At 44.4% G+C, this 25,493-nt stretch overlaps 1 protein-coding gene across 5 annotated transcripts in view; it reads right to left on the reverse strand.

Moving 5' to 3' along the window:
- Nucleotides 1–25,493, reverse strand: part of LOC142496631 (phospholipid-transporting ATPase ABCA1-like) — a 1,672,602-nt gene that overhangs the window by 292,343 nt on the left and 1,354,766 nt on the right. For all 5 annotated transcript variants that reach the window (XM_075603302.1, XM_075603295.1, XM_075603331.1 and 2 more), the window contains one exon: nucleotides 15,009–15,138. In XM_075603302.1, coding sequence (XP_075459417.1) covers nucleotides 15,009–15,138 — 130 coding nt within the window. The remainder of the gene's footprint in view (nucleotides 1–15,008; nucleotides 15,139–25,493) is intronic.

Raw genomic sequence — 25,493 nt, forward strand, 5'->3', positions numbered from 1 at the left:
GCCGTGGAAAAAAGCTCTCCGGGTCGAGTAATGTTGCCTGCCCCAGGTCTGATCAGGAAAATGGACCTATCAAATTGATTTTTGATTGGATTAATTGATTGATGGTAAATATGTTTATGTTTACTTGCTTAGTTTTTGTATCTTGTTGGTAATTGTTTATTTTATTTTTAACATTGATTTGGAATAGTGTTACATGATGCACAGATTAATTGCATCAAGTACACACTAAAATGCAATTGTTTGTTTGAAATTTGGTATATATCTATTTGTGTAGGTGCTGTTTTTTTATGGTAGATGAGAGATTATTATTTATTTTGCAATGAGCTGCTGGTTTCATTTTCGATTGCAATGTGCTGGTTTGGAGATAATATTTTAATTTCTGCCTTTTTCTGTAATCCTTAACCATTTATTTGTACATTGGTGTTTTTATATATATATATATATATATATATATATATATATATATATATATATATATATATATATAACACACTGTACAAATGAATGGGTGAAGGGTTGGTATTGGTGCAGGGTGGGTTAACCCCTTAATTACTTTGGCGGTTATTAACCGCTAAGGTGATTAAGGGGTTAACTGGCATTTGAAAATATTTGCAATGTTTTCTTTTGCCAACGGAGCCCGTTTGATGGCCGGACTGCCAGCACATTGCCAGGGGGTAAGTAGAGCTCTATTTATTTACTTACTTGATTGATGCTGTTTTATGTGTTTATTAATGGGCAAATAATCTATTATCCATATCTGGATAATAGTTATTTTGCACATTACTGTACTATATGTGTTTGGGGGGGGGGGGTATTTCTTTCTTTAAATGTATAGGACAAATTTTATTTATTTTAAATACAGGGTTGGTTCCTAAGGTCTGCGGGGACCTCTGAAGATCACCTGAGGACTCCCCGGACGCCCACGGGTACCAGGCTGCGGACTCACAGGGGACACCTGCGGGGAAGAACCAGGTTCCACAAATCTGTGGGGGCCCCACAGGGAACACCCGAGGACCCTCAAACACCTGTGGGGCTGACCCGGGCCCCCCCAGACACACGCAGACCCACCCGTGGAGACCCCATTTGGGGCCCACGGAGACCCGTGGAGACCATCTGGAGGACCACGGCGCCAGACGGGGACCACCCGTAGGCCTCCAGACCCTATGTGCACCCTTTTGCTGGGCCACTGTGAAGCCTGCGGACACCCGCCAGGACCACCGGGGACTCCCGTGGTCCTGGGGTATTAACCCTCTATGTAAAAGAATAAAACATGTATTTATGGGGGGGGCACAAGGGGTGAGTTATGTATTTTTTATTAAATATAGTCCTGTTTATTGTGGGTAGCGGGGGTGGGGGAAGGGGATATTGTCCCCTTGCCAGGGTAGGTAGCCCTCCCAGTGGGTAGTGGGGAAGGGTGTTTAGGCTTCCCGAGTGGTGGGTGAGGGTGGGTACACCCCCTAATGACTATAGCGGTTAATAACCGCTATGGTGATTAAGGGGTTATGGGACATTACATTGGCTTTTTTGTATTCTTGTTTATGTTTAGCAGCATCGGAGGGGGCATGGACGGTGATGAAGATGAGGATGGCCTTCATCGTGGGAGCCAGGTATGGGGGAGTGCAATATGTATTTATTGTGCATTATGTATTTTAAATGGGCAAATGCACTATTATGTATATGTGGATAATAGTAATTTTGCCCATTACTATACTGTGTTAGGGGGGGGGTGTATTTATTTACAAGTATTTATGTGTTGAAAATTATTTTTTGGGGGCACAGAATTGGTACTGCAGGCCTGTGGGGAACACCCGAAGGCAACCGCCAGCCTATAGTATCATTGCTGTGCATCACAAACTTTGTATATACTGTATGTACTGTATGTTAGTGGGTTTAGGAGTTTTTGGGGGCAAAGGCGGTGTATGTTGCTTATTGCAATGTTTATTGGGGGCAATTGTCCCCAATAAACATGCTATTATGCCTTAACAGCTTCATTGCCTTAGCGGATAGCCGTTATGGTAATGAAGCAGCATTAATGTATTTTAATAATATTGTGCAGGAGCAGGGGGTCTCCTGAGCTGAACCGCATTGTTTTCTGGCTCAGGGATCCCCTGCTTCCCGAGTTACAGGCCCCAGTTTGGGGCATCGGTGCCAGTGTCACCACCATCTTTATAGCGGGCATGTCGCGTCTGGGATGCTATAAAGATGGCGTCGACACTGGCACCCCATGCCCCATACTGATGTGTACCCTAGTGCAGAGCTTGCCATTGTATTTGTAAACAGTGGTATCAAGGAAAACAATCTCTGTCCAGCTCTGTTTGCATGTAAAGCGTATCGTTGAGGGGATGTTGTTGATGTATGCAACAAATTCCAGAAGGTCCTCCTCCCTTCCTTCCCACAGCATGAACATGTCATCTATATAGCGTGAATAGTGCAGTATAGATTGTGCATGGGGGGCATCATGTAGCATGTGCATATTCTCATAAGTGTCCATGAACATATTGGCATACGTCGGTGTCATATTAGAGCCCATGGCCATGCCCATCAGCTGTAGGTAATATGTCCGCTCAAAACAAAAGTAATTTTTATGCAGGATGAGTTCAATGAAAACCATTAAAGACTCAGTTGAGGGTCCCATATGGCGCTCAGCATCATTAAAGTGTGTCCTTATGGCTTCCATTCCGCCCTGGTGAGGGATGTTCGTATAGAGACTTGCAACATCTAAGGTTACCAGGATCATGCTTGTAGTGTCCAGGGCTACTGCTGCCAACTAGTTGATGAAATGTGTAGTGTCTCTGATGTATGATGTCATCCTGGGGACTAATGGTTGTACTGTAGATAGAATTCAACCAGATGTGACAAAGGATGGCAGAGGGACCCTCGGGCTGAGATAATGGGTCTCCAAGGTGGTTGTGTTTTGGACTTGTGGATCTTGGGAATGGAATACAGAACTGGCATGACTGGATGGTCAGAGGTAAGTAATTTGCCCGTATCCTCCATGATCCAGGCGTTGTTTAGTCCCAGTGTGATGATGGAGTCTACTTCCTGCTTGTACGCTTGTGTGGAATCTCCCAGAATTCTCCTGTAGTGAGTAGCGTTTTTGAGTTGGGATAAAATTTATTGTCTGTAATAGGCATATGGTAAAATGACTATTCCACCCCCTTTATCTGCTGCTTTTATGATGATCTCCTTGTTTCCTTTAAGAGATTTCAGGGCTTGCTTCTCCTCTACCGTAACTTTAAGGTAACTGTTTTTGTATTCTGAAATTTGTTTCCTGGTGTCTCGCACAATGAGTCCCATGAACGTAGAAATACTATGATTGACCACTAATGGGTCAAATGTACTTTTAGGTTTGAATCTCTTAATGTCACTGGGGTCTCTATTAATTAGTGTTTGACTGTTGGACTCCTCCGAGTGGATGAAGAAATCCCTTAATCTCAGTTGGAGGTTGAGTTTAAAAAGGTCCACCTCCCAGTTGAAAGCCTGTTGGGAGTTTGTGGGGACAAAGGAAAGGCTTTTGCTGAGAAAAATAGTCTCTGCGGGCGTAAGTGTGTGCGCGTGAGGTTGAAAAGAACTATTTCTGCTTCTGCTTTGCTGCCCTGACCGGTTGTGTCCTGGTTTGCCTTTGTGGTTGCCTTTGGCCTTCAGCGCCCCTTCTTTTCGGACAGATGTTTTTACTTTTTTTGATCCCTCTGTGGCTCTGTTCTCTCTCCTCTTTCCGGAGTTGTGTTGATGTCATAGGGGCAGTTCAGGGCAATGCGCATGCGCATTGTATCGGACGTCATGATGTCATCGTGCTTCATCATGCTTTTGGGTGCGAAACAGACTACTGAGCAGACATTTAAAAGGACTGCAGGACACAAATAAATTTTACTCCATAAAGTACTAAGGTATGAAATGCGTAGGAGGCTTTTCCTCTATGCTTTTGTCTTTCTATTAAATCCCATTTTTGCATTATCTGTACCCTTCACCATAGTTTTTGGCCTGTGCACTTCTTCTTATTCTTAACGTAACAACAATATAGCCGTGATATATTACCCTAAGTGAGTTAAAAAGTTTTACATTTATTAAGAGACAGAATTAAGTGAATAATAAAATAAAACATAATTATGAAAAGCACATGATTTGAGGGTAATCATACCTCAATGTTAACTGGTCCTAGTAGTGGGACCTAGTACTTAGTGATAATTTTAAGCACATTTATAAGCATTGATTGAAGCCTGATATTTATATTTGCATAAAAAACTCCTGATTTAGAGCTTGTTTGATAATGCAGATTGAAAATCCATAATGCATTAAATCACAAGTTTGCTTCTTCAGAGGTTCAGTTGCCTTTAAAGAGACTATATCCACTTAAATTGATAGGTACATATTATGGATTTAATGCCCCCTGTGCAAACTATAAAAACCAGATTGCATCCTAATAAGATGCAAATGTATAACATCTAGATAGTATCAAGAATATGTGTCTATACATAATAATAGTGCTTGTTTGTCAAACTGCAGTTATACAGTATATGAGAAATCCCTAGATCATCACCCATTTTATTATAACCCAGTAGAGTAAATCTTTTATTTAATCTCACCTGGCCTCAATAACTGATAGCGCCCAGTACATATTATTACTTTGTGCTTGAAGACCTATCAATGTTACAATCAATGAATCAACAAAATAGATATCAATTAGAGGTAAGCTAGTAGTATATACAGTAGTGTGCACTGCTGGTCATCAGCTGGTTTAGCTCACACTGCTAGAGATGTGGCCAACAATAGCAGTGGTTGTGGGTTCTAGTCCTGTTGGATCTGATACCATTATAGTCATTAGGTTGGTGGCTTATGGTTATCAACTCTATATAGTTGGTATGGAAATCATTTTAGAAAGTGTTGGATGGGACTTATTTAAAATGTACTTTGCAAGGCAATTAACATATCTCCCAGCCAGGTACTTCAGATGTGCTCCTTTTTCAGTATCAGCATGTCTCCATAATTTATTTGGAGGGACATATGACAGGATATATATACAACTGGAGACACTTAATACATTTTAATCCCTTTCTGTCTTTGTTTGAACAATCCTATAACAGATTTTATCCATGTTCGGATTCTTAAAAATCAGTCCGGAAATTGATTGCTGTCTTCCATTTTTCCACCAAATTGCTTCTGTGTTAAAGAAATGTATTAGATTGTTATATTCTAGTTCTTTATTAGCAGAAGATAGTTGGAAAAAGTACTGTATTTTATTTCTATTTCTTGCAATCGTATCGGACTGTTAAAGATTAGTTTTGATTTTTACTTGGGCGTATCCCTGTTATTTTGTAATCCATTTTACATGGATTATTTGAAACATACTTAAATTTTTGATGGCACTCTGAAATTTTATTTGTAGTATTGTAATATTGTAATTATTTTAAACTTGGCTGGATTATCTATGTTGATTTACTGAAAGCCTCATGCAGTAAAGTCTGAAAGGAAAAATTGCCAAGGTTTTTAAATCGCCATTTTTTACAGCATTGCTATCACGGTATGCAGAAAGCCCTGAATACCAGTGAGAGCAACATTTGCAAAAATGGCGAGTGGCCGGCGATGAGATGCTCGACCCTCTGAAAAGGGCTCACCTAGCGAGTTGATTCTGCTACACAGAGAGAGAGACACCTCTCCTGCACAAATCTCGGTGGACATTTATTATTTTGAGTTAAAATTTTATTACAAGTGTACGTGAGCATGGGTCTCCTGAGCAGAACCGCGTTGATTTCAGGTCCGGTGACCCCCTGCTTCCCAAGATACATGCTCCGTTATGGGTTGCCGGTATCTCCTATGCATTTAAATGTCCCAGTCATGTGATGTGGGACATTTAAATGCATAGGAGATACCTGCACCCCATAACGGGTCCCTGGACATGAAATCAACAAGGTTCTTCTCCGAAGACTTCCTGCTCGTCTACACTAGTCTTAAAATGCATATTAAAATATGTAGTAAGCACCAATACACAACCCACTCCCTGTGCCCCCACATAAAACCCTTATTAATTTATTTTATCACACGATTGATAACATAGGCCGGTGGGGCCCCTGGGTGTCCGGGGGTCTTCAGGTGGTCCCTGTAGGTACTCAGGGTTCCCAGTGTAGGTCTGTGAGCCTCCCAGGGGTCCTCGCGGGTTTTCGGGGGCCCCACAAGGGGTCCCCGTGTGATCCCGTTTCATCCCCATGGGTGTCTGGGGGCCCACGGGTGATTCCCACATGTGTCTGGGGGCCCTCGGGTGGTCCCCGTTAGCGTCCATGGGTCCTTTGGTGGTCTCCGTGGGTCCCTGCTTGCCTGCGGTTCCATTTGTGTTGTAAAAATTAATATAGATGGTCTACATTTCAATAAATACACCTCCCTCAAACACATACAGTATAGTAATGTGCAAAATAACTATTATCCAGATATGGATAATAGATAATTTGCCCATTATTAAACAAAACATTAGCCAGCCAGCATAAATAAAGTAAATATAACCGTTGCCAAAAAGCTCTCTTATGGCAGACTTATCAGGGCTTACTGAATACAGTAGGCTTTTTTTGGCAATAAGCTGGAGATAAGTGGTTTATCACTTTTTACTGCATGAGGCCTATGGTATTTTATCATTCTCACAAACAGCAAAGGTACTGTGGTTGAATAATGTAGTAGATCTGGCACATAATGATGCATTTATTATAAGGATACATTGCAATAGCATAATTACTGAAACATTTCATATTTCATATAAAAATGTTAATTCTCTTAATTAACATCTACCAAGCAACAGAACATTTATAAAAATCTGACGTGTCATAGTGCTAATTATAGCTTTATGCACATCTAAGTTTATGTGGATTCAATTAAAAATCTTAATATATAAAATTGAAAAAGCCCTGAATACCAGTGAGAGCAACATTTGCAAAAATGGCAAGTGGCCGGCGATGAGATGCTCGACCCTCTGAAAAGGGCTCACCTAGCGAGTTGATTCTGCTACACAGAGAGAGAGACACCTCTCCTGCACAAATCTCGGTGGACATTTATTATTTTGAGTTAAAATTTTATTACAAGTGTACGTGAGCAGGGGTCTCCGGAGCAGAACCGCGTTGATTTCAGGTCCGGTGACCCCCTGCTTCCCAAGATACATGCTCCGTTATGGGTTGCCGGTATCTCCTATGCATTTAAATGTCCCAGTCATGTGATGTGGGACATTTAAATGCATAGGAGATACCTGCACCCCATAACGGGTCCCTGGACATGAAATCAACAAGGTTCTTCTCCGAAGACTTCCTGCTCGTCTACAATAGTCTTAAAATGCATATTAAAATATGTAGTAAGCACCAATACACAACCCACTCCCTGTGCCCCCACATAAAACCCTTATTAATTTATTTTAACACACGATTGATAACATAGGCCGGTGGGGCCCCTGGGTGTCCGGGGGTCTTCAGGTGGTCCCTGTGGGTACTCAGGGTTCCCAGTGAAGGTCTGTGAGCCTCCCAGGGGTCCTCACGGGTTTTCGGGGGCCCTACAAGGGGTCCCCGTGTGATCCCGTTTCATCCCCATGGGTGTCTGGGGGCCCACGGGTGATTCCCACATGTGTCTGGGGGCCCTCGGGTGGTCCCCGTCAGCGTCCATGGGTCCTTTGGTGGTCTCCGTGGGTCCCTGCTTGCCTGCGGTACCATTTGTGTTGTAAAAATTAATATAGATGGTCTACATTTCAATAAATACACCTCCCTCAAACACATACAGTATAGTAATGTGCAAAATAACTATTATCCAGATATGGATAATAGATAATTTGCCCATTATTAAACAAAACATTAGCCAGCCAGCATAAATAAAGTAAATATAACCGTTCTACTTACCCCTGCCATTGTCGCAGGTGTAAGTAGAATGGTTTTATTTACTTTATTCAGTTCATTCGGCTTAGGAGGATATGTTCTAACAATGAAATATTTCAAAAAAGATCTTGTGAAATGATGCAAAATTTCAGAGATAGAGGTTACAAAGAAAATCATATAATTAAAGCATTTAAATATGCCGAGTCTCTAGATAGACAAGAGATTATTAAGTCTAATAATAAAAAGAAACCGAAACAATTTGGGTATCAAGAAGGTTCTTTATGTCCCTCCTTTATTTCGATTTATAGTAAACAATCAAAGGCCATTACAGATATTATCAAAAAGCACTGGAATGTTTTAACATTGGACCAGGATATTGCTCCCATGGTACAAGAGGGACCGAGATTCATCTTTAAAAAAACTAAAACAATTGGTAATCATTTGTCACCTAGTCTCTTTAATGCTAATTTAAACAAAAAACAGTTGAGTACTATCCCTAAGGGTTTTTTTCCCTGTGGTCGCTGTTCTACCTGTAAGTATGCAAGACCCCTGAAAAGAATTACTACATGTGAGGGTAATTTGCATATGAGAAGTTTCATGAATTGCCATACAAACTACGTGGTATATTTAATACAGTGTGGCTGTAGAAAATCATATGTTGGTCGAACCATAAGACCTATTAGAGTCAGGATGCAAGAACACATTAGGCACATTTTGAAAAAAGATTTGCTACATCCAGTGTCTAGGCACTTTGCAAACTGTAGATCCGGTGATATTTCTAGCTTCTCCTTCTCCGCTTTAGAACATGTAACAGTTCACCCTAGAGGGGGTGATAGGTTGAATAAACTGAATGTCAGAGAAATGTTTTGGATACATGCCCTAAACACTTTATATCCCGCAGGTATGAACGTCGAGTGGGATCTTAAGCATTTTTTGATTTGAATTCATGATTTATGCATATAGGTCACATTATTTATATGTTTTTCACTTATAAATGTTATATTCTTCAAGTGGTGTATGTTTTTTATATATGAGCATTGGTTATGTTATGAATTTATTTAGTGGTGATGAGTTTATTATAATAGGAATGGTTGTATTAATCCTTTATTAATGATTTTATGTTTATAATATAAGTGTTAGAATATTGTTTGAGGGCATGTATTACCAAAGCATATGATATAGATGTAGATGGTTTTCCCATTTAAATGCATTCCATAGTGCAATGAGTCTATTGAATATTATGTTTCTATTATGTGGTTACTAAATCCCTATTGAGTGATCTAATTATTTCACAATAAAAGAGAAATGCTTTTAAGCTTACTAGTATTTGCTATGCTGCTGAACTACCAGCACTTGTGGTAAATAGCTGTAGATTGATACTATTAGACATTTAGTCTTGTGGTAACTTTTTGTTTTTAATCTATCAATGTGTCATTGTTAAAATTTGTGTCTGTATGTATGTGCCCCATTGATGCATATGTGTGTGCTCTAAATGTGGAGATTATAGGGTTAACTTTATTCCTACCTTTGTGGGTTCATTAGTCTCCAGGTGCACTCACATTGGGTGTTCAATTACCCACTTACCTTTTATCCAATAACATGAGGGGAGCGCAGTATATATGCATCATGGGGCGCAGTGCTGGGTACTCTTTGACAAAGTTCCTGCTAGGAACGAAACGCGTCAGAGTTGGCTCTGCAGCGCACTCTGTGTAATATGCACAAATAAACCTTTTTTTTATTATTACAACTTGCGTGTTTACATTCATACCCCGGCGGCAGCAGTGAACCGCCTCGCAACTTTCTATTTCAGTTACTCACTCACACAGTCACTCACCCACCCAGTGACTCACTCACCCACCCAGTGACTCACTCACCCACCCAGTCACTCACCCACCCAGTCACACTGAGCTCTGAAGTGGGGGGGGAATTGGACATGTGAGGGGAGGGGAAGGGCCGGAGCAGTGAACGGGGGGGGAACCCAGCTGTTAACACGGGGGCCACATTACATAGTTACACAGTTACATAGTAGATGAGGTTGAAAAAAGACGTAGGTCCATCAAGTTCAACCTATGCTAAATTTAGACAACAGATACTTTATCCTATATCTATACTTACTTATTGATCCAGAGGAAGGCAAACAAAAAAACCCATTAAGGGGAAAAATTAATTCCTTCCTGACTCCAAGAATTGGCAATCGGATTAATCCCTCGATCAACATCCTTCCCATGTATACTTATTTGGTATATCCCTGTATACCTTTCCCATCAAAATGATGTCCAACCTTTTTTTGAACAAACCTATTGTATCTGCCATCACAGTCTCCATGGGTAATGAATTCCACATTTTAACTGCCCTTACTGTAAAGAACCCTTTCCTTTGTTGCTGGTGAAATTTCCTTTCCTCCAACCTTAAGGGATATCCCGAGTCCTTTGTACTGCCCGTGGGATGAATAGTTCTTTTGAAAGCTCCTTGTATTGTCCCTGAATATATTTGTATATAGTTATCATATCCCCTCTTAGACACCTCTTTTCTAACGTAAATAAATCTAATTTAGCTAGCCTCTCCTCATAAGTTAGAATGTCCATCCCCTTTATTCATTTGGTGGCTCTTCTCTGCACTCTCTCTAGTTCCATAATGTCTTTTCTTAGGATTGGTGCCCAAAATTGTACTCCATATTCAAGGTGTGGTCTTACTAATGCTTTCTAAAGGGGCATAATTATGTTTACTACCCTTCCATCCATTGCCCGTTTGATGCCTTTGCAGCTACTGCATGATATTGGGCACTATTGCTAAGCCTGCTGTCTACAAGCACTCCTAAATCCTTCTCCATCAAGGATTCCCCCAATATATCTCCATTTAATTTGTAAGTTGCCTTTTTATTCTTGCATCCCAAATGCATAACCTTACATTTATCTGTATTAAACCTCATCTGCCATTTACCTGCCCACGTTTCCAGTCTCTCCAAGTCCTTCTGAAGAGAAATTACATCCTGCTCTGATTCTATTACCTTACACAATTTAGTATCATCAGCAAAGATGGAGACTTTGCTCTCGATCCCAACCACAAGATCATTATTAAACAAGTTAAAAAGCAGGGGTCCCAGTACCGATCCCTGAGGTACTCCACTCAAGACTTTAGCCTAACCTGAAAAAGTTCCATTTATGACAACCCTCTGTTGTCTGTCCTTTAACCAGTTTTCAATCCAGGTGCATATATTATTACTGAGTCCAATTTTATTTATTTTGTACACAAACCTCTTGTGTGAAACCGTATCAAAAGCCTTTGCAAAATCTAAGTAGACCACATCAACTGCATTACCCTGGTCTAAATTACTACTTACCTCCTCAAAGAAACAAATAAGGTTAGTTTGGCAAGATCTATCCTTCATAAATCCATGCTGACTATTACTAATAATTTTGTTTTCCATTAGGTATTCCTGAATATTATCCCGTATTAAAACTTCAAGTAGTTTCCCTACTATTGAAGTCAGGCTTACAGGTCTGTAATTCCCCGGGTGTGATCTAGCTCCCTTTTTAAATATAGGCACCACATCTGCTTTACAACAAGCCTGTGGTACTGAGCCTGTGGAAATGGAGTCCTTGAATATTAAATATAATGGTTTGGCTATTACTGGGCTTAACTCCTTGAGAACTCTTGGATGTATGCCATCGGGGCCAGGTGCCTTATTTACTTTAATTTTTTTCAAGTCGCTTATGAACTTCTTCCTCAGTTAACCAATTGTTCATTAATATGGAGGTTGTGGCTTCCTCCTGCGGCACTACTATTGAACTTGATTCTTCCCTGGTAAACACAGAGGCAAATAATTTGTTTAATACCTCAGCTTTTTCCTTATCTCCAATAATCTGCCTACCCATCTCACACTGAAAGGGTCCTATATTTACTTTTCTCATTTTTTTGTTATTAAGGTACTTAAAGAATTTTTTAGGGTTGACCTTACTTTCTATTGCAATCCTTTTTTCATTATCCATTTTTGCTAATTTGAATCTAAACGCCTTCCTCTTCTTGTCCATTTCCTCCCCTACCTGTTTATTTAGCCACATTGGTTTTGACTTATTTCTTTTATACTTATTACCCAAGGGTATACACTGATAAGTGTGCTTTTATGACAATGTTTTAAAGACTGACCATTTATCTTCTACATTTTTCTCTGCAAAAACATCATCCCATTGTATTACTACTAGATTAGACCTCAGTTTATTAAAATCTGCCTTTCTAAAGTTTAAAGTCTTTGTTGAACCCAAGTAATCTGTTTTTTGATAATTTATTTCAAATGAGACCAAGTTATGATCACTGTTACCCAAATGTTCCAGGACTTGAATATTTGTTATTACTTCTACATTGTTTGATATGACCAAATCCAGAACTGCCGCTATTCTCCTGGTTGGTTCCTCAATAATTTGGGTCATATAATTGTCTTTAAGCACCCCCAAAAACCTGTTTCCTTTTGTTGTAACGCTAATCTCATTGACCCAGTCTATGTCTGGATAATTAAAATCCCCCATTATGCAAACATGACCCAGTTTGATGCCTTCTCCATTTGCAAAAGTATTTTAGCTTCCTCAATCTCACAGATATTTGGTGGTTTACTGCACCGACACACTTTATTCGAGCAAATACCCAGTATGTACCTGGCAGATACCTGGAATGCGCCGCTCCTCACCTCAGACAAGCCCCGTTGCGTTTGCCTTCCCAGCCTGGGTTCATGCCTGGCTGACGGGCGGCTGATCTGTTAAATGATAATGATTAGGATTTAATAGGCTGCAATGCTTCGCGTGTCTACCAGATGGCATAAATTCATGAATTGTAATGCAGTATATATATATATATACTGTGCAGTATTGCAGCCAGCGGGAATAAAATGCTTCAATCCCTGCCTGGAAAATACCTCAATGCACTCGGGCAGAAAACAGTCACAAACCTCAATACACCCGGGTATACCCGAATTCGTGGGACTAGCCGAGCTCGAATAAAGTGTGTCGCCAGTGTATAGCATATTCCCACAAACATTTTCTTTACCTCAAGTAGAAGTTGAAGGTAGAGCACTGCAAAAGTAGAGGGCTGGAGGCAATGGATAAATTAAATAAACTATTTTATTGGGCCATAATGCCAAGAACTTGACAGACACAGATTAAAAGGAACTCTGACGCGTTTCCCGCCGTGGAGGCGCTTTATCAAAGAGTGACTCTCATCAGCTGTTCCATCAGGAAGATTTCCTCCAGAGCTGAATCGTGGTGCTCGTTTAGCCGGTGCAGTACCTGTGCTCTTTCCCCTTCGCCTTCCCAGCAGCGAGTGTCAAGTTCTGACCACCGGTACCTGCGATCAGCTGTGGCAGGCTGCCGGTCACCCTTCGGTCCCCACCCCCTGCACGGCATCGGTTCCAGCGCGCGGGTGAGTTTACGGCTCCCGGTGGGATGAGGAGGCTCATCTTCCAGGTCCCGGCCCTTTACCATACTTGGGCTGCCCGGGTTGCCATCCCCGCAGTCCGAGGTGGGAGGTAACTCCCTCGGTTACCATTCTGAGGTTGGAGATTTGGCTCCCTCGGTCCTCACACCGAGGTGGGAGCGTTACTCCCTTGGACGCAGTGCCGAGGTAGGAGCTAGGATCCCTCGGTTCCTGTTGGTGCAGGGGAGACTACCAGCTGGGAGACGTGAAGGTCCCCGCTGCGGGGTGCAGGTGAGGTGGTGGCAGCACAGACGGTGCACTTTTCTGGGCTTCACTGGAGGAGCCACGGTTTCCATATATATATATATACCGGTACATTGAACCTTATGTCTTTTTTCATTAATTCATTCAATTATTGACATTCAACTACGCAGTATAGGAGCATCAGTGTGGGGGCTTCTCTCCCATTTTCTTTACCTCCACTGCTAATTTCTATCCACAAAGTCTCTACATTTTCATCATTCCCTTCATAGACATCATCCCTTATAATAGGTTTTAGATCCGGTTTAACATATAAACATACTCCACCTCCCCTTCTATTTGTTCGATCCTTCCGAAAAAGAGAATAACCCTCTAAATTAACTGTCCAGTCATGAGTTTCATCCCACCATGTTTCAGTAATACCTATGATATCATACTGCTCCCTTGCAGCTATTTATTCAAGCTCCCCCATTTTATCTGTCAGGCTTCTTGCATTAGCAAGCATGCATTTAAGTTTTTTTTCAGCCTGTACTATTATCTTATCTGCTCCTTCCTTTCTGCTCCCACTTGGTTTAGTCTTTAGAAGTTTTCTAGTATTATCTGTATTTACTATGGGTGTCTCACTGCTTGTCAAACTTGCACTTGCCCTCATTCTATCTCCATACCACCTTGTATCCTCATCTATTATTTAGTTCATTATCTGTTTCATTCCCCTCCCCCCTCAATCCTAGTTTAAAATCTCCTCCAACCTTTTTAGCATTCTCCCCCCTAGCACAGCAGATCCCTCTTCATTGAGGTGCAATCCGTCCCTAGAATATAGATGGCACCTCTCAGAAAAGGAGTCCCAGTGCTCTAAAAACCCAAACCCTTCCTTCCTGCACCACTTTCTTAGCCATGAATTAACCTCCCTGATCTCTGACTGTCTCCCTGCGGTAACGCATGGCACTGGTAGTATTTCAGAAAATACTACCTTGGAAGTCCTTGCCTTAAGCTTTTGGCCTAGATCCCTGTAATGATTTTTTAGGAGCCTCCATTCATGTGCAAGGGGGCACCGATTGCTGTTAACGTGGGAGAAAGGGGAAAGGGGAAGGGGGGGGAGAGGGCAATGGAGAGAGACATAGGGCAATGGAGAGAGACAGAGGGCAATGGAGAGAGACAGAGGGCAATGGAGAGAGACAGAGGGCAATGGAGAGAGACAGAGGGCAATGGAGAGAGACAGAGGGCAATGGAGAGAGACAGAGGGCAATGGAGAGAGATAGATGGCAATGGGGGGAGAGAGAGAGGGGGGAGCGGAGACAGAGAGGGAGCGGGAAAATTCAATGCCGGGCAACGCCGCATATATCAGCTAGTAGGAATATAATATTAAGATTTCTAAATTAGGAGAGTACATCAACAAAGCACAACTGGGATTCACAAAGAAAATAGTTTGATATTATTCGGTTACAAGCTTCTCTGGTTTCAAAACTGTATATAAATTTTACACAAGTTACAAAAAAAGGTCATCCCTACCTTGGCTTGATGAAAAACTTATATTGAAGAAGCAATGTAAAGAGAAAAAAAACAGTGCCTTCAACAAACATTGCAAAAAGGTTTCTTCCTACTAGGTTCCAGTTAAATGGATTTTCAAAGCGATCTTCACCTGAAAAATATATAAACAAACAAATAAAGGACAAAAAAAGGCATACATTAATTGATAAGGGAGAAATGTTCCGTAGACAAGAACAAGTCAGTTGTGAATCAAAAATAAGAATTCTACAAGACATAACTGTTTGCTAAAAATATGTGTTTTATTGGTGATGGAAAAGTTAACAAATGCTTGGCAAAAAATTAGCAGGGTGTGCATAATATATTTATTTAGACATGTAGCCAGGTCCCCTTGGTTCTCCCTTTAGTCCCCACTTCCTTACATCCACTGCGCAAGGGGAACTAGCGGCAAGTGCAGGTGTCACCGGGGATGGAGGCGAACTCGGTGGTAGGCAGCGGGAGATGCGGGCGGCGTAGGGGGAACTCTGGTGCTTGGAGTTGGACGCCGAAAAGGGCGCCGCCATTGTTATGTGCTACACAAGTGCAGTAGACATTGTGCATGCACAGAGAGGGTCTAAGGTTGCACAGACATTTTAGGAAGGTGCACATGCGCATTGACACAGGAACAGTGGAGAGCTTTTGTATAGGTCTGCAGGGAAACTACATCTCCCAGGATCCCCTGGGTCGTCCGGATCACGCGGCACAGCTCAGCCAATAGGGCTGCTGCATTTGTAGTGAGGGGAGAGAGGCAGTTTGGCATGATGGAGCTTGAACTGACAGTTGGAGACACTTGGAGCCAGGACAGAGAAGGGGAAGGTAGGGTCTAGATGTCAGTGGCCCCCAAACTAGGCCAGATTACCCCTTTAGGTCCAACATAGGCCCCACTCACTTAATCATTGTGGCTGCTACAGGGAAACCCATAGCTATGGACATTTCCCCATTAGCTGCATACAGTTAGTGTATAGTGCCAGTGAAGACGCCACGCGGTGACTTGTAGCCTGTGGTCTGGGACCGTACAACCACCATACTATCAGAGACTCTCTTCATGGTGGGACCATCCAGATGGAACCCACCCCACGCAGATCAGCGGATACCTTTTGCTTTTCAGCCATACCCAGGTGCTGGGGCACCTGGACAGGTACCTCACAATGTGCACCAACTATAACACTTTCAGTAACTGTGGGCAGCACTGTCGCACACATTGTGTGGGTTGGCTCTTGTCGACACCAGGGAGGCTGGGTGCCCGGGGCACCTCAGTACTTTGGGGGAATCCCATCAGGGTGTGGACACTGCGTTTGGAAGCAACCGTGGCATTACGGCCGTGTGAGGCCGATATTGTATGTGGGATAGTGATATATCTAGTTTTACCTGTGTTCAGTAAACTGTTATTATATACAAGTGTGTGTCTATTGTATTGGGTCCTGTGAAAGGGGGTATCCAGCAGTGCTAGGATCCTTCACAGGATGAGGCGCTATCACCAGATTGATCAGGTACACCCCGGGCTCCCAGTAGGCCTCTTGTGAGCCACAGGTAAAGCAACACACACCCAGTAGCCACTACATCTCCCATAGGGTGGGGGAAACAGAGCTACGTTTGGATGCACTGCTGAGATTCTGACCTGGGGTGCCCGACTCAGAAGTGCAAATTACAAGGAAATACCATGTTCTCCCCTTCCAAGCAACAGGTCCGCGACTGGACCCTGGAGCTCAACAAGTCTCCTCACCACATAGTTGCTGTGGGGGACTTGCCATTTGACACTTCCCTTCGAGAAGTCGTGGACCGACTAAGGCCCCTCCCGAGTTTTGCTAACATCCGGCAAATAGGCCAAAAGTGGGACCCAACTTTCACCTGGAATATTTGCATCATGGTAACCAGCCACGAGATACACAAAGATGACACTCCCAGGGCCCTACACTTTCCAGGGGACCTGCCCCAAGGCTTCCCGGTAATCTTCCCAGAACTATCACCACCCACGGGGACTTCCAGTCCCAGAATCACACCCGAAGTGCTATATCCCGCGGGAACTCCACGTCTATCCTATACCCTTAGGAAGTACAACACCCTGATCATGGGGAGCTCATTACTATATTCAGATCCCCTCCTACCCATGGTGATTCTCAGTCCTGAGACCATGCTGGAGGCACCCTGCAGAGCCAAGCCCCCTAGGCCATTCTACACCTCCAAAGAACACAAGGTCAGTAAAAAACCCACCCCTAGGCTAAGGTCAGAACCTGTGTAGAACAAAAAATGTGAGGCGCTACTTGTGAAGGTGAAATATATAAACAAATAAAGATAATGTGATAAATATCAATAATCCAAAGTGCTCAAATATAAGAATAATAATAAGAATGGCAAACTTCGCTGCTCAACCCTCTTGGGAGAAGATCCCGTTTCTCCTGTCTTGGATGGTGGGGAGAAGCTTGTGGGGAGCGCAGGTTTCACCATATATATATATAAGGAAGAAAATATAAAATAGTGTGGTATATCTAAACAAACACAGCAATTTAAACAGGAATCATGATTGGGAACTCACATTCTCCCTGTTGTAATACAGCATTGAATAGCAATAAATGTAGTAAGGAGACTCAGCAATGTGCAGGGGGGTCTTGCTTGTATACACTCCCTGATGTCAGCAACCATCCAATCGAAACCAAGTAGGGGTATATATATGGACAATGAAGCATTATGCTATAGATCGGACTCCTGACGAAGCTGCCACGCCAGCAAAATGCGCTGAGTGAACCAGCAGCCGTCCAGAAGTGTGCCCCGAATGCTCCAGAACCCGTGTGGACCCATTCTGTGATCGATCACGAAACCGGAAGTGACGCGATGGGCCGGACCGGAAGTGACGCGACGCAACCTCGGGAGTGGGGTGGATGGTGTACACTAATGCTGCTCATCGATTTTTACGTGTCTAAGCACATGTTGCTCATGTAAGTGCAATAACAATTGCCTTTTTGAATATACTAATAGTGAACATACAATGTTGCACTAGAGTTGTCTTTTTTTCCATTCCATTGAGGGTTTTTCCTGCTGACATCAGGGAGTGTATACAAGCAAGACCCTCCTGCACATTGCTGAGTCTCCTTACTACATTTATTGCTATTCAATGCTGTATTACAACTGGGAGAATGTGAGTTCCCAATCATGATTCCTGTTTAAATTGCTGTGATTGTTTAGATATACCACACTAGTTTATATTTTCTTCCTTATATATATATGGTGAAACCTGCACTCCCCACAAGCTTCTCCCCACCATCTAAGGTCAGAACCTCACAGCCACCTGTCCACAGGGAACTCAGTATTGGGAGTAACTCTACCTCAACTGGTGGAAGACCTGACACAGTCATCTGTCCTATCAATATCGCAAGCTAAAGGCTTTCTCAGGGACCCGGCCTACACCCCTAGGAGAGGCAGAGTTCAAAGAATGGAGGGATCATGCGGGGCAAGTGCTCCCTGAGTGGACCTGCTCCAACACTGTAAAGCGGCAGCAAATCATAGAGTTCCTACGGCCTCCGGCCGCCCATATGGTACAATTCTACAAAAATTATCACCCTAACGAAAAAGCGCTAATACAGGCCCTAACCAAGACCTATGGCATCCCAGACAATGCCATATCTCTACTGGCCCGGTTCCAAGCCCTCACACAAACTGAGGGAGAGGACATGTCGGAGTTCCTCCACCAGATCCAGTTGGTCCTATGCCTCTGGTGAAGATCATCCCAGTGTCTGAGGGCGACGGTCTTCGAATCCAGAAACTTCTGCAGTGCGCATTGCCTATGCACCCGGTTGCTACACGTATCAGTTGCACCCTCTCTCTTGAACAGTCTCTAAATTTCAAAGACCTGATGGATAGAGTACAAGGCCAAGAGAGTGTCTTACGAGTTCATTTGTCCAAACCGCCCAGTGACTCTGCCAAATGGGAAAGGCCTGCTACTTCTGCCAAGGAGTATCGCAAGGACAAGCTCAAAGGGGCGTCGACCCCAAAGGGCAAGGAGGCAGAGGCGATGAGGACTACCCAGCTCCCAAGGTGCCTACCACCACATCCAGGATGCCCAGGAAAGAATCTCCTGCCTCTAGGGCCGAGGCGAACAAGAACGACACAATCTGCTACAATTGTGGCCAAAAGAGCTACTTTTCTAGGAACTGTCCGGAGCCCATAAAAGCCTGAACATTCCACCCCAAGTCCATGACTTGCGAGGTACAGTCTACCAAAATGCCCTCCACATCTTCAGAAAGCGCTCCAGCGCCAAGCCCCGATGAAACATCAACATAGGACGCTTACAGTCGCGTGGGACCGGCGCAATCATACGCGTCCGCGTGGAAGGCATATATGTAACGGCATTGCTGGACAACAGCTCCCAAGTGACCGTTATATACCACCCTTTCTACGACCAACATCTTAAGCACCTGCCTTTGCAGTCGCCAGACAAGATGAAGTTGTAGGGGCTCATCGACGTTTGGGGAAGGTCCTGCTGGAGATACCACAGCTGAACACCGGCAAGTCTCACATCATGGATGTGGAAGCTCTTATATGCCCCAAGCCAAACGAACATCCCAGCTCCACAATCATCTTGGGATCCAACGTCGATGAGTTGCGGGCAGTGATCTGAGCGTACCTACAGGAGAACGGTCGTCTCTAAGGATCCATTTGATTCTGAAGGAAGAGTGCTGCAAGGTCTCAGCCCAGGAAGGTTATAGGTACCTGTTCAATCACATCAATGGATTGACCAAAATTCCACCAGGGAGAGTGAAACTTATGTATGCAGTGTGCTGCTATCCGGGGCGAGACGAGGCCGATCATCTCTTCTCTCTGGAAAGTACACCAGAAGAAGATGCTAACAGCGGCTACAAGCTTGTGCCTGAATATGAGAATGGAAGTCCTCACTACCGGGGAAGATCAAGGTGTTTATCCAAAACATCTCTCCTTACACCATACCCCTCGACCAAGGACGAAGGTTGGGCAGGATATACCCAGTTATCCCCGTCGAGATGATGTCCGCTCAAGTGAACACTGCATAAGTGCAAGATCAACCAGCTGGGCTAGTATTCGACTTTGGGGAATCAACCCTGTCTGCCGAGTGAAGGGATTAGCTAATGGCCACGTTGGAAGAACGCCGGGGCGTGTTCTCCACCAGTGAAATGGACGTTGGGTGTAGCCGAAACGCCCAACACACCATCTGACTATACCACGACCTTCCAGGAGCGTTCATGTCACATCGCTCCCAGAGATGTGGAGGACGTAAGAGACGTTCTACAAGAAATTGAGACAGCAGGCATTGTGACAGAATCCTGTAGCCCCTAAGCATCACCGATCGAGGTGTGCAGAAAATTAACAATCTCACCGTACCTGACCAGTATACTCTTCCGCGGATTGATGAAATTCTCAACGCACTGTCGGAAAGTCAGTGGTTCAGTGTACTGGACCTGAGATCTGGGTACTAACAGGTACCAATTAGTACGGAAGACCAAGATAACACAGCATTTGTATGTCCTCTGGGCTTCTACCAGTTCACCTGCATGCCCCAAGGCATTTGTGGTGCACCAGCAACATTCCAGAGTTTGATGAAAAAGACTATCGGCGACATGAACCTACGGGAGTGTTTAGTCTACCTGGACGACATCATTGTCTTCCGCAAAACTCTGGAGGAACACGAAGAATGGCTGCAGAAAGTGCTGGATAGGCTGGGCAAGGAAGTTATGAAGCTGTCCTTAGACAAATGCTGGTTCTGCCGCACATCAGTGACCTACATGGGACACAGTGTCCGCGGATGGGATAGCTACTGACCCCATCAAAGTTAAAGCCTTGGTGAACTGGCCAAGGCCTGAAAACTTAATGGAGCTCTGCTCCTTCTTAGGATTTTGCGGTTACTATCAATGCTTTGTGGAGGGATATTCTAGCAAAGCGAAGGTCCTCAACAACCTTCTCAAGATATACCCCGAGGATACAGAGCGGAAAGCCACCTCTGTGCGACTGCCGTTCGTCATCAAGTGGACAGCACGCTGTGAAAAGGCATTCATCGGCTTAAAGAAAAGCTTAACAGAGACACCCTTTCTCGCTTACGCCGATCTCGAGCAGCCCTACATCCTTGATGTGGATGCGAGCTTCATCGGACTAGGTGCGGTCTTGCACCAAAAGTACCCAGCGGGCCTCCGTTCCGTAGCCTATGTCAGTCACAGCTTGACCCCCAGCAAGCAGAATTATCCCTTGCACAAGTTGGAATTCCTCACTCTCAAGTGGGCAATTGTGGACAAACCATTGCCGCCGATGCTCACCTGGCATCCAAAGAAAGACACTCCCTACCAGAGCCGCTCCAATGGCACATCTCAAGAGCTCAGGTCCCATGGACTTTGTATGGATGGACATTCTTGTATCGAACCAGATGCCCGCGAAATCGGCAACGTACTAGTGATCACAAAAGATTACATTATCGCTGTGCCCAAGCCTTCCCCACCAAAGACAAGAAGGCCATCACGGTGGTGAAGATTCTGTGGGAGCGGTACTTTATACATTACGGCCTACCAAATTACCTATATTCGGATCAAGGCTGGAACTTTTAAAGTAACCTCATCCAGAGTTGCTGAAATTGCTAAATATCACTAAGTCCCAAACGACACCTTACCTTTCTGAGGGAGATGCTCTGCCGGAGAGGTTCAATCTGACACTCCTCAACATGCTCGGTGCCCTAAAAGGTTTGCAGAAGAATGAGTGGAGTAAGCACGTGGAGTTCTTGGTGCACTCCTATAACTGCACCCGCCACGAGTCTACAAGATATACTCCCTACTTTCTAATGTCGGGCGAGAAGCACGGCTTGCGGTAGATATACGTCTGAGGGTATCTACTGACGGGGTACCAAACAGGATATACTTAAAGTATGTACAACGGCTCCAAGGAAGCCTGCAACAAGCCTATCAATTAGCAAAAGCATCAGTTCATCTGAATGCTGGTAATAAAAGGCACTACGACCATATGGTCTGCCATCAAGAAACACAAGCTGGCCGACCGTTGGCGAGATGGAGTAATTGAAGTAGAATCGCAGATGCCGGGCCTCCCAGTCTACCGTATAAGAGACATGGATGGCCGGGTAAAGGACTGGCACCAAAATCATCTCTTGTCTATTCTGCAAGTGGTGGATGACGATCTCAAAAAAAGGGACTACACCATTGGCTGGTGAGCCAGTGGAGCTGACAAGAGCACATAAATAGTAACAGAGACACCCAAGGATCCAATGGAAGGGCCCTCTAGTAGTACAGACCACAGTCATCATGGGGCACCTCCCGAAGGAGCCGAAGGTAATGGGCCCAGACGGCATATAGGTGCGCCGACAAGTATTCTAAAACTTGCCTTGGAAAATCTGGGGCTATCACCAACAAGACTCAAGTACTGTACATGCTGGGTACATGCTGCAACATTCAGTGACAGTTCTGCAGAAAGAGTAATGGCCCATCGGATTAAAACAGCAGGGGTCCCTGGCAGTCCCATTCAGGTTGAATGTGACTGCCAGGAACCCCCGCTGTGTTAGTCCGATGGGCCATTAGTCTGTCTGCAGAAATGTCACTGAAATGTTGCAGCATGTACCCAGCATGTACCTGGGTCTTGTTGGTGATAGCCCCAGATAAGTTTTAGAATACTCGTCGGCGCACCTGCACACCTACTCTGGTGGTCCAAATAAGCCCTCATTGGACCTAGGAGTCCATGTTTTGTACCCGTAAGAGACATTTCAGAGACTGTTACACCCCCTATGCCCGAGCCTCAAGCTTATGATTATTACGCCCCAGAGGGAGTTTCCGAAAAAGAGCTTTGCAGAAGCCAAAGAATGGGTTACCCTCCCAACCGGGTAACCTATGATTCGTTAGGGGCACCCCACTGTGAAGCTCAGCAGTGGTCTCGTAGCAAAATTAAATCTGTCATTGTGATGTTCACAGAAATGTACAATCTGATGTAAAGCCATTGCAATGCGTTAAGTTGTATATACATGTCCTGCTTTTTTATTATATAAATGTTCTGTGTTACACTGGCGACACACTTTATTCGAGCTCGGCTAGTCCCACGAATTCGGATATACCCGGGTGTATTGAGGTTTGTGACTGTTTTCTGCCCGAGTGCATTGGGTTATTTTCCAGGCAGGGATTGAAGCATTTTATTCCCGCTGGCTGCAATACTGCACAGTATATATATATATATATATATATACTGCATTACAATTCATGAATTTATGCCATCTGGTAGACACGCGAAGCATTGCAGCCTATTAAAACCTAATCATTATCATTTAACAGATCAGCCGCCCGTCAGCCAGGCATGAACCCAGGCTGGGAAGGCAAATGCAACGGGGCTTGTCAGAGGTGAGGAGCGGCGCATTCCAGGTATCTGCCAGGTACATACTGGGTATTTGCTCGAATAAAGTGTGTCGGTGCAGTATGTTGTTCCCAAGCGGGGACGTTGGGGTTTCCATCAGGGGGACGATATAGCTGGATCCACTTGGCTCCCCCTTTTGTCCCTCCTTGTGTCCGCTGCGCGATGGGAACTAGCGGCCAGTGTGGGTGTCACCGGGGATGGAGGCGGACTCGGTGAGAGGCAGCGGGAGATGTGGGCGGTGCAGTGGGCACTCCGATGCTCGTGGCGGGCACCGATAAGGTGCCACCATTGTTATGTGCCACACATGCGCAGTAGATATTGTGCATGTGCAGACAGGGTCTGAGGTTGCGGCATACATGTTAGGAAGGTGCACACGCGCATTGACACAGGAGCAGTGGCGGCTTTCTTCTTTATAGCTCTGCAGGGGAACTACAGGGATCCCCTGGGGTGACCGGATCATGTGGCGCGACTCAGCCAATAGGGCTGCTGCATTCATGGTGAAGGGAGATAGGCAGTTTGGCAAAAAGGAGCTCGCGCTGACAGTTGAAGACAGATGGAGCAAGGACTGAGAAGGGGAAGGTAGGGTCTGGGTGTCAGTGGCCCCCAGACTAGGCCAGATTACCCCCCAAGGTTCAACATAGGCCGCACTCACCTAATCATTGTGGCTGCTACAGGGAAACCCATAGCTACATACAGTATTTTCCCAGTAGCTGCATACAGTTAGTATATAGTGCCAGTGAAGATGCCAAATTGTGACTTGCGGCAGAGACTCTCTTCATGGTGGGATCACCCAGCTGGAACCCACCCTCACACAGAGGTGGAGGTTTCACTGATGATGATGGATCAGCGGATCCCTTTTGCTTTTTGGCCATACCTGGGTGCATGGACACCTGGGCAGGTACCTCACAATATGCACCAACTTTAACACTTTCAGTTATTGTGGGCAGCCGTATTGCACACATTGGGTGGGTTGGCTCTTGTGAACACCAGGGAGGTTGGGTGAACGGGGCACCTCAGTACTTTGGGGGAATCCAATCAGGGTGTGGATATTGTGGTTGGAGGGCACTGTGGGGTTACAGCCATGCGAGGCCTATATTGTATGTGGGATAGTGATATACCTTGTTTTACCTGTGTTCAGTTAACTGTTATTATATACAAGTGTGTGTCTATTGTATTGGGTCCTGTGCAAGGGGTTATCCAGCAGTGTTAGGACCCTTCACAGGTGGAAGCACTGTCATCAGATGGATCAGGTACACCCCAGGCTCCCAGCAGTGGAGGTTCAGGCCTCCAGTGAGCCACAGGTAAAGCACCTCACACACCCAGTAGACACCACATCTCCCATAGGGTGGGGGAAACAGCACAACACATATAATAGCTAGTATAATTTTTGTCTCTTCTTCAATAATGGAGAAAACAGCTAATCATTTTTTACAACTTTTGGTAGTGTATTGGGGTTATTAATTAAACTGTATTAGTGCAGATCGGAGTACTATCACATGGAAATTCCCATTTAAGTCAGTACTATCGCAGTTTTTTGACCCCATATGTATTAAATATGTGTGTAGCCCCTGCTGTGTAAACTGTGAACAATGCAGAGTTGGTTTATTCCACCTATCACATGGTGCAATGGGCAATGGGAGACACTGTCACTGGTCTGCCTGGCAATACATGAAAGGAAATATGGTATTGGATGGAATGTCAGACAGTCAGTTTCAAAGACACAGAACTGTCATTGCCAGTAAGAGGGGCATAAGGGATAGCCTGACACTCACAGAGGTGACAGATGAGGATTGTATTAGATTCCTAGCCAAAGACAGAGAAAGTGAGAGACAGAAGCAGAAAGACAGGAGATAACAACTTGCGATAACAGACATTCGGGAGGCCTATATCCGCAACTTGAGAATCCGTGTATTAGACACATGCACCTCACCCTTAACAGGCCTGCAACGTGGCTGTAGACCATTTTGATAACATGAGCTCCAACACATGGCTGGCAATAAAAATTTGCACTGTGACTAGAAGAATGGGTAATAGCGCAGTGTCCTTGTTTATAGTGAGTTGCAAATTGTATTGTTTTTTGTATAAGGAGTAAGGGCCGCCGGTTAAGGATGA

Source organism: Ascaphus truei, chromosome 1, assembly GCF_040206685.1.
Source record: "Ascaphus truei isolate aAscTru1 chromosome 1, aAscTru1.hap1, whole genome shotgun sequence".
Classification (NCBI taxonomy): Eukaryota; Metazoa; Chordata; class Amphibia; order Anura; family Ascaphidae; genus Ascaphus; species Ascaphus truei.